At 57.2% G+C, this 7768-nt stretch overlaps 2 protein-coding genes across 2 annotated transcripts; both read left to right on the plus strand.

Moving 5' to 3' along the window:
- Positions 1 to 1217: 1217 nt before the first annotated feature.
- Positions 1218 to 3202, plus strand: LOC102036382 (cobalamin binding intrinsic factor-like). Its single transcript, XM_031061572.1, has 9 exons — positions 1218 to 1302; positions 1383 to 1565; positions 1672 to 1815; positions 1889 to 2032; positions 2111 to 2286; positions 2373 to 2610; positions 2720 to 2861; positions 2939 to 3057; positions 3141 to 3202. Exons 1-9 carry the CDS (start codon positions 1233 to 1235, stop codon positions 3200 to 3202), a joined length of 1278 nt encoding a protein of 425 aa, XP_030917432.1. The 5' UTR covers positions 1218 to 1232.
- Positions 3203 to 4209: 1007 nt separating this feature from the next.
- On the plus strand, positions 4210 to 6200 carry LOC115948494 (cobalamin binding intrinsic factor-like). Its single transcript, XM_031061515.1, has 8 exons — positions 4210 to 4573; positions 4714 to 4869; positions 4946 to 5071; positions 5157 to 5323; positions 5395 to 5650; positions 5719 to 5857; positions 5938 to 6056; positions 6139 to 6200. Exons 1-8 carry the CDS (start codon positions 4210 to 4212, stop codon positions 6198 to 6200), a joined length of 1389 nt encoding a protein of 462 aa, XP_030917375.1.
- The last annotated feature ends 1568 nt before the right edge of the window (positions 6201 to 7768 follow it).

Raw genomic sequence — 7768 nt, forward strand, 5'->3', positions numbered from 1 at the left:
CGGCCCCGGATAGAGAAATATGTTTGTATTTTCAAACCCTCTGGCCCCGTAACCAGAATTCCTTACAGTCTATATCATGTCTATAACACAGCAGACACAGGGTTTTATTTCGGAATCAGCTTTTAAATGCATTATAATTTCTCAGAATATACATAAATGGGAATATTTGCAGTTTTCAGTATTTTTCACACAGACCCTCCATGAATTTTCAGGCCTTTTGGGGCTGTAACCTCCCTTATTTGGAGGGATCTCCCTCGGACCCCCCATCCCTCACTCACCGGGTCCTCCACCACAATGGGCTGTGCCAAGTGACACCATCACCCTCCAGACTCCCCCATCCCTTTTCCTTCCCAGCCCATAGAAGGCACAGGGAATGTCCCTGAGGATGGTGCCTCGTCCTGGATTGTTCCAGGGGACACTGCAAAGTGCTTGAGGAGGGCAAGCCCCGCTCAGCAACCACCAAACCTCCCGTGTGTTATCTGCACCATTACCATTCTGAATCCAAATGCAGTAAACAAAAAGTTCCCTATCCCAGTCACATCCAGCACAGCAGCCAGCACACCCTGTCCCTGCTCGTCTCACAGCTGGACACCTCCAGAAGGGTTCTGTGAGGGACAGGGCCAAAACTCCTACTACAATCCCAAAAATGAACAGGCTCTGCCTTCCCATCACCTCTAAGCAGGAGACCTTATGGCAGCAGGATAAGAAACCAGTTAGACGGGAATTTCTCTCCGTTCTCCTGAACTGCCTGTGCCTGACGCAGGCACTGTCCTTGAATTGCTTTCCCAGCAGGGCCCAGTATGACCTTCCCCACCAGTTTTCCTGGTACTGGTTACATTATCAAGGCTGGAGTTTCCTGGAAAAGTCCAAGCGGGATACAGCTGGAGAATGTCCAGCCAGCAATGGAGCTCCTCAGGCTTCCAGGATCTTGGGTGGAAGATTGAGGTGGTTCCTTCTGGGACATACTGGGATGAATCCCATACAACATCACAGCCTCATGGATACTGAAGTGGTCCAAGTGGTCCCCAGTGATCCCAAATGGAAAATCACCGCCCTTCCTCCCCCACTGGACACACAGATAAGCCAGCAGTGCTTGGCAGAGCCAGGGCAGCTGGGGGAGGGCAGGTGACAGGACAAGGACACTGGGAACAGCTAAAAGCAGAGAAGACGCCCAGAGAGCCGAATTCCCACAGGACTCTGCCACCCTGAGTGGGTCAGCTGGCTCCAGAAGGATGCTTGGTGTGGCTTTGGGCATCGGGGTCCTGCTGGCCCTGGTGGGCTGCACAGCCGCCACAGAGTGTGGTGAGTGTCAGCCACCCACGGAGAACCAGGAGAGACCACGGATGGGACACAGGATCCCACTGACCTCCCCCTCTTTCCAGTGGCCCCACAGGATAAGGTCTCCCAGCTGCTCCAGCGCATGGAGGAATCTGTAAATTTTGCGGAGCCGGCAAATCCCAGTGTCCTGTTGGCCATGAACCTGGCTGGGGGGGACACCGACGGTCCCATCCACAAGTGGCTGCTTGAGGAGATCAAGGAAGAGGCAGTGAAGAGAGCCCAGAAAGGTAGGGAGGGAAAGGAGGGAAGGTAGCAGCTCCTGGGGGACCAGGTTTCTGCCAGTTCCTGGAGTGCCCAGCCCAGCTCAGCCTGGCTGCCCCCTTGTCCCCACAGACATGACCTCGGGACAGGTGGCTCTGCACGTCCTTGCCCTCCTCTCCTCCTGCCAGGATCCCCAGCGTGTCCATGCCCTGGAGCAGACCCTCGACCTGATCAGTGTCCTGCAGCAGAAAACAGATGAGGAGATGGCCAAACTGGGTTTGTTGGGACTTGGGGGCCTGGGGCTGTCACTGTCCCCACACCCTGTCATCTTGCCACTCTTTGCTTTCAGAGGCTGAGGGGATTCCCAAAACCACCCTGTACAGCGTGGGCCTGGACACCCTGGCCCTGTGCCTGGCTGAGGCGGGCGGTGCTCAAGGGCCATCAGTGGCCCTGGCCAAGCAGGTGCTGAGCCCCGAGAGACCCATCTCCGTGGGTAAGGAACTCCTCTGCTCCCACATTCCCACTCCTGCGGTCTATCCCGAGCCTTGGCGGTGACTCCAGGACCCCACAGACACTCAGGCCATGGTGGCACTGGCGCTGGCCTGCGTCTATGACTACGTGGAGCTTCAAGACGTGCAGGATCTGCTCTGGGAGGCACTTCAGACAGTGAGCAACAGCTTCCTGAATGAGCAGGAGGAGAGGAATGGCATGATTGGGAATATCTACAGCATGGGGCTGGCCCTGCAGGTAGGGCAGGTGCCAGCGGAGTTTGGAATCGCGGCCAGCTGGTCCCATTCCCAGATGTGTCATTCCACATCCCACCCGCTCCACAGGCACTGGAGGCCACAAGGAAGTTTTACGCCCCACGGGAGTGGGACTGTGCCCAGGCCTTCTCCAGGGTGTACGCCCACGACTACCAGCAGCCCATGGCCATTGCCCAGGTGCTGCCAGCCCTGGTGGGCAGGTCCTACCTGGATGTGGCTGGCCTGGACTGTGCTGCCACCAAGAATATGTCCCCAGGCCCACAGCTGCCCCTGTCCCCAGTGCTGGGGACACACAGCATTCCCAGAGGTACGCTGATCCCACCTGGAGTCGCCCAGACCCCGCAGGGATGATGTTCCCACCCTGTGCCCACTGAGGGTGTGCCAGGTGCCCACCCTGCCACTCTCTCCCTGCCCAGCCCTCATCCAGGTGCATTACTGCATCACCAACACGCTCCAGGGAAAACACTTCCACGACTGCACCTCAGTGGAAGTCCCAAGTGGCTCCACTCTGCTCCAGGTGATGGAGGAGGCAGCAAAGAAGGACCCCCAGACCTTTAGGTGAGAGCCAGGATGGCTTTGGAGGTGGGATTTGCCATTTCCCCACCCAGGCCTGAGCCTCCTCAACTCTCCCACAGCTTCCAGACGGAGCAGACATCCTGGGGTCCCTATGTGACCTCCATCCACGGGCTGGCTGGCAGCACGGAGGACAGGACCTACTGGCACTTCCTCAGTGCTGGGAATGCCCTCGATGAAGGTGAGGGAGGGGGCCAGGGATGGTGCAGGGGAGCCTGTGGTCGGGATCTCCATGTCCCAGCCTCACACATCCGTCTGCTGCAGGGGTTGGCACCTACAAACCACAAGATGGGGAGCACATCGAGGCCGTCTTCAGCACCTACTGATGCCACCAAGACACCCTGGACCCCTCCATGGAGCAATAAAGTGACATTCCAGCATGTTCCTCTGTGTTTGTGTGCATGTTGTGTCTCTGGGAGAAAACACAGCTCTCTGGTAGAAAACACAGAAGCCCTTCTGTCCTCCTTCCTGCTTAATTCCATGAGCTCAGCTCCTCTGCTTCTCTTCCCCAGCACCACACACAAGCACAGCCTCACCCAAACTCCATGGAGTCAATTCCCTCTTGGACATCCACAAAGCCTTTCCCCAGCAGCCACGGACTTGTTCCTCCAGGCATATTGCTGTGCTTCAGTTCAACCTATTCTGATCCCCACACAAGCTCTCATGGCATTAATCAGATACAATTATCTCCATTTGATTATTACAACCCCAATTAGCACCAGCCTCAGGCCAGCAGTTGCATTTCCCGCCCGGAAATCCGCAGGTGGTGGCCTGGGGTTGCAGCTGATTCTTATCTCGATTCTGTGACTCCATCTCTGGGCAGGCGTCACCAGCACCTCCCAGCTGGGTCCCAACTGCTCTCCAGCCAGCCCCATTCCCTACTCCCACTGGGCCTTGTCCAGCCAGACCTTCAGCCTGGACCTGCTCCCAGCTGGACCCTTCCCACCCAAACCATTGTGTGGTTCCACAGACACTGTCTCCAGAAGGAGCCGGGAGGGAAGGGATCCAAAATCCTCCCAATAGCCCAAAAATCAGCAACCACCACCTTCCATCATCTCCAGTACATGTGGATTTATCCCAGACATCAAACAAGTCACACAGAAGCATCCCGTCTGACTCAACCCATGGTGATGGTGCCACCCTCCAGGTCCTTCCATGACCACACAGATAAGCTGGCATCATGTGGAAGTGCCACAGGAACTGTGGGTGGGCAGTGACCACAGGATGGCACCAGGAGCAGATAAAAGCAGAGGGCACAGCTAGAGAGATGAGTGCATGCAGGACTCTGCTGTCCTGAGTGGATCAGCTCTCCTGAGGACACAGGATGCCCAGCATGGCTTACAGCATCGCAGTCCTGCTGGCCCTGGCAAGTGCCACGGTCACGCAGGGCTGCGGTGAGTGTCAGTTCTCCTGCAGTGGCACCGCAGACAGACCGGTGACACTGCAGGAGGACGAGTGGATGATGCACAGGGCTCCTGGTGACCTGCCCTCCGTGGCAGAGGGGTGCCAGGCTACAGTCACCCGTGACCACCTGGTCCAGAAGCTGCTGCAGCGCATGGAGAAATCCGTCAAGTTTGACGAGCCGCTGAACCCCAGCATCCTGCTGGCTATGAACCTGGCTGGAGCCACCCACGGCCATGTCCACAACTGGCTGCTCCGGGAGATAAAGAAGGATGCAGTGGAGAGAGCCCAGAAAGGTGGGGAAGGGAGAGGAGGAGAACCCAGAGCAGGGGAGGGGGTACACCTGATCCCAGCAGACCCCGTACTGCAGGCTCAGCACCGTCAGCTCCCAGGACACTACATCCCATCCCACCACTCTGTCCTCTTGTCCCCACAGACCTGACCTCGGGACAAGTGGCTCTGTATGTCCTTGCCCTCCTCTCCTCCTGCCAGGACCCCCGACATGTCCATGCCAGGGGGAAGACTATCAACCTGATCCCCATCCTGAAGCAGAAAATGAATAAGGAGATAAGCAAAAACGGTACACAGGGATGTGAGGGAAGAACTGGGGGGACTGGGGGGTGTCACCCTCACTGCACCCCATCAGCTCACCCCTCTTTGCCTTGCAGTGACCACCTGGTACACAGAGAGCCTGGACATCCTGGCCCTGTGCCTGGTGAAGGAATATGACAACCAAGATGCAGTCAAGGCTGTGGCCGAGGAGTTGCTGAAACATAAGAGCTCCCCCGATGTGGGTAAGGGAATCCTCCAGCCCCGCTGTGCCCCCTCCACTCCCAGAGGTGTCTCTGGGGCGCTGACAGTGACACTGGGATCCCACAGACACGCGGGCCATGGCGGTACTGGCGCTGGTGTGCGCCTACAACCACACAGACAAGCAGCACCTGATCCATGATGCACTAAAGGCAGTGACCAACGATTTTCTGGATGAGCAAGAAAGGCACAATGGCATGATCGGGGATATCTACAGCATGGGCCTGGCCCTGCAGGTTTGGACAGGGGCTCTGGGGTCACAGTTCCGCTCGCAGGCTGCTTGTGCCACATTCCACCTCTTCCACAGGCTCTGGAGACCTCGAGTGAGTTTTATGCCCCTCGGAAGTGGGACCGTGCCCAGGCCTTCAGCGTGGTCTACAACCACGAGTACCAACAGCCCATGGCCATAGCCCAGGTGCTGCCTCCCCTCGTGGGCAAGTCGTACCTGAACGCAGGTAGGTGGGGCTGTGCTGCCACCAACGGAATGTCCCCATGCCAACAGCTGCCCCTGTCTCCAATACTGGGGACAACTGCAATTCCAACCTGGAGCAGACCTCCTGTGGGTGACACTCCTGCCCTGTGCCAGGTGGGATCTGCCAGGTGCCCACCCTGCCCTTCTCCCCACCTGCAGCTTCCATCACGGTGCAGTTCTCCATCACCAACACGCTGAAGAATTACTTCCACTACTCCACCTCGGTGTGTGTCCCAGATAACTCCACGCTGCTCCAGGTGATGAAGGTGGCAAGGAATGAGAAACCTGACATCTTTCGGTGAGAGCCAGAGGGTGGGAGAGAAGGGGAGGTGTTTGCATGCCCCCGCCCAGCTCTGAGCTCACTCCCTTTGCTGGCAGCTTCAAGACAAAGAAGACATCTTGGGGTCCCTTTGTGACCTCCATCCATGGGCTGGCTGGCAATGACACCAAAAGGACCTACTGGCAGTTCTTCAGCTGCTGGAGTCCCCTCCAGGAAGGTGAGCACCCAGGGGGTGTGGGGCACAAGGGGCTGTGCTTGGGGGTCTCCGTGTCCCATCCTCACACATCCGTCTGCTGCAGGGGTTGGCACCTACAAACCAAAAAACTGGGAGCACATCCAGGCCATCTTCAGCACCTACTGATGCCACCAAGACACCCTGGACCCCTCCATGGAGCAATAAAGTGACATTCCAGTATGTCCCTCTGTGTGTGTGTGTGTGTCTGGGAGATAACACAGCTCACATCCTTTCTGTCCTCCTTCCTGCTTAATTCCATGAGCTCAGCTCCTCTGCTTCTCTTCCCCAGCACCACACACAAGCACAGCCTCACCCAAACTCCATGGAGTCAATTCCCTCTTGGACATCCACAAAGCCTTTCCCCAGCAGCCACGGACTTGTTCCTCCAGGCATATTGCTGTGCTTCAGTTCAACCTATTCTGATCCCCACACAAGCTCTCATGGCATTAATCAGATACAATTATCTCCATTTGATTATTACAACCCCAATTAGCACCAGCCTCAGGCCAGCAGTTGCATTTCCTGCCCGGAAATCCGCAGGTGGTGGCCTGGGGTTGCAGCTGATTCTTATCTCGATTCTGTGACTCCATCTCTGGGCAGGAGTCACCAGCACCTCCCAGCTGGGTCCCAACTGCTCTCCAGCCAGCCCCATTCCCTACTCCCACTGGGCCTTGTCCAGCCAGACCTTTAGCCCGGACCTGCTCCCAGCTGGACCCTTCCCACCCAAACCATTGTGTGGTTCCACAGACACTGTCTCCAGAAGGAGCTGGGAGGGACGGGATCCAAATTGTTCCCAACAGCCCAAGAACCAGCAACCACCACCTTCCATCATCTCCAGTACATGTGGATTTATCCCAGACATCAAACCAGTCAGACTCAACCCATGGTGATGGTGCCACCCTCCAGGTCCTTCTGTGACCACACAGATAAGCTGGCACCATGTGTCAGTGCCACAGCTGGTACTGTGGGATATCAGGTGCTCCACTGGAGATGACATTCCTTCCCTGTGCCGCATGGGATGTCCCGGGTACCCAGTCTGCCCCTCTCCCCTCTGCTAAATCCCATCTTGATGCAGTTCTCCATCACCAACATGCTCCACAGAAAACACTTATGCTGCTCCACCTCAGTGCTTTGGTTGTTTGCTTTTAGTAGGATTCACAGGGTTCATTTTCTTCGCAGTGTGTGGCACAGCCCTGGGCTTGGATTGAGGATGGGAATGCTGTGGATAACACAGACATCTTTTGGTGGTTACTGAGAAGAGCTTTTCCTCCTGCAGCACCCTGCAGTGTCCCATGGGACAATCCATGTCCCCAGCTCTGTCAGCCAGGAGGTGAGACCATCATCCTCCTCCTCATCACTGTGTCCTACTTGCCTCAGAATCTTTCCATCTGTTCTGCTCCAGAGGGCCCCCATTGCCCACATGGAGCCCCTTGCCCCTGGAAACACTGGGGTGCCCTGAGGCCGTGAGCGTGGGGCGAGGCGGGGCTGTGATGTCACACAGGTGTCCCCCCCGCAGCACTGTGACATCAGCACGGTGTCTCTACAGGACACGTGCCACCAACCCCTGGCTCCCAGTGCGGCCACGATGGGACACGGGTGAAGCCATGAGTTTCCTGCTCCCCTCGCTCGTCCTGCTGGTGGCCGGTACGGCCGTCCTGCTGGCCACCCGCATTTGGAAGGCGCGGAAGCGCCTC

Source organism: Geospiza fortis, unplaced genomic scaffold (genome assembly GCF_000277835.1).
Source record: "Geospiza fortis unplaced genomic scaffold, GeoFor_1.0 scaffold450, whole genome shotgun sequence".
Lineage (NCBI taxonomy): Eukaryota > Metazoa > Chordata > Aves > Passeriformes > Thraupidae > Geospiza > Geospiza fortis.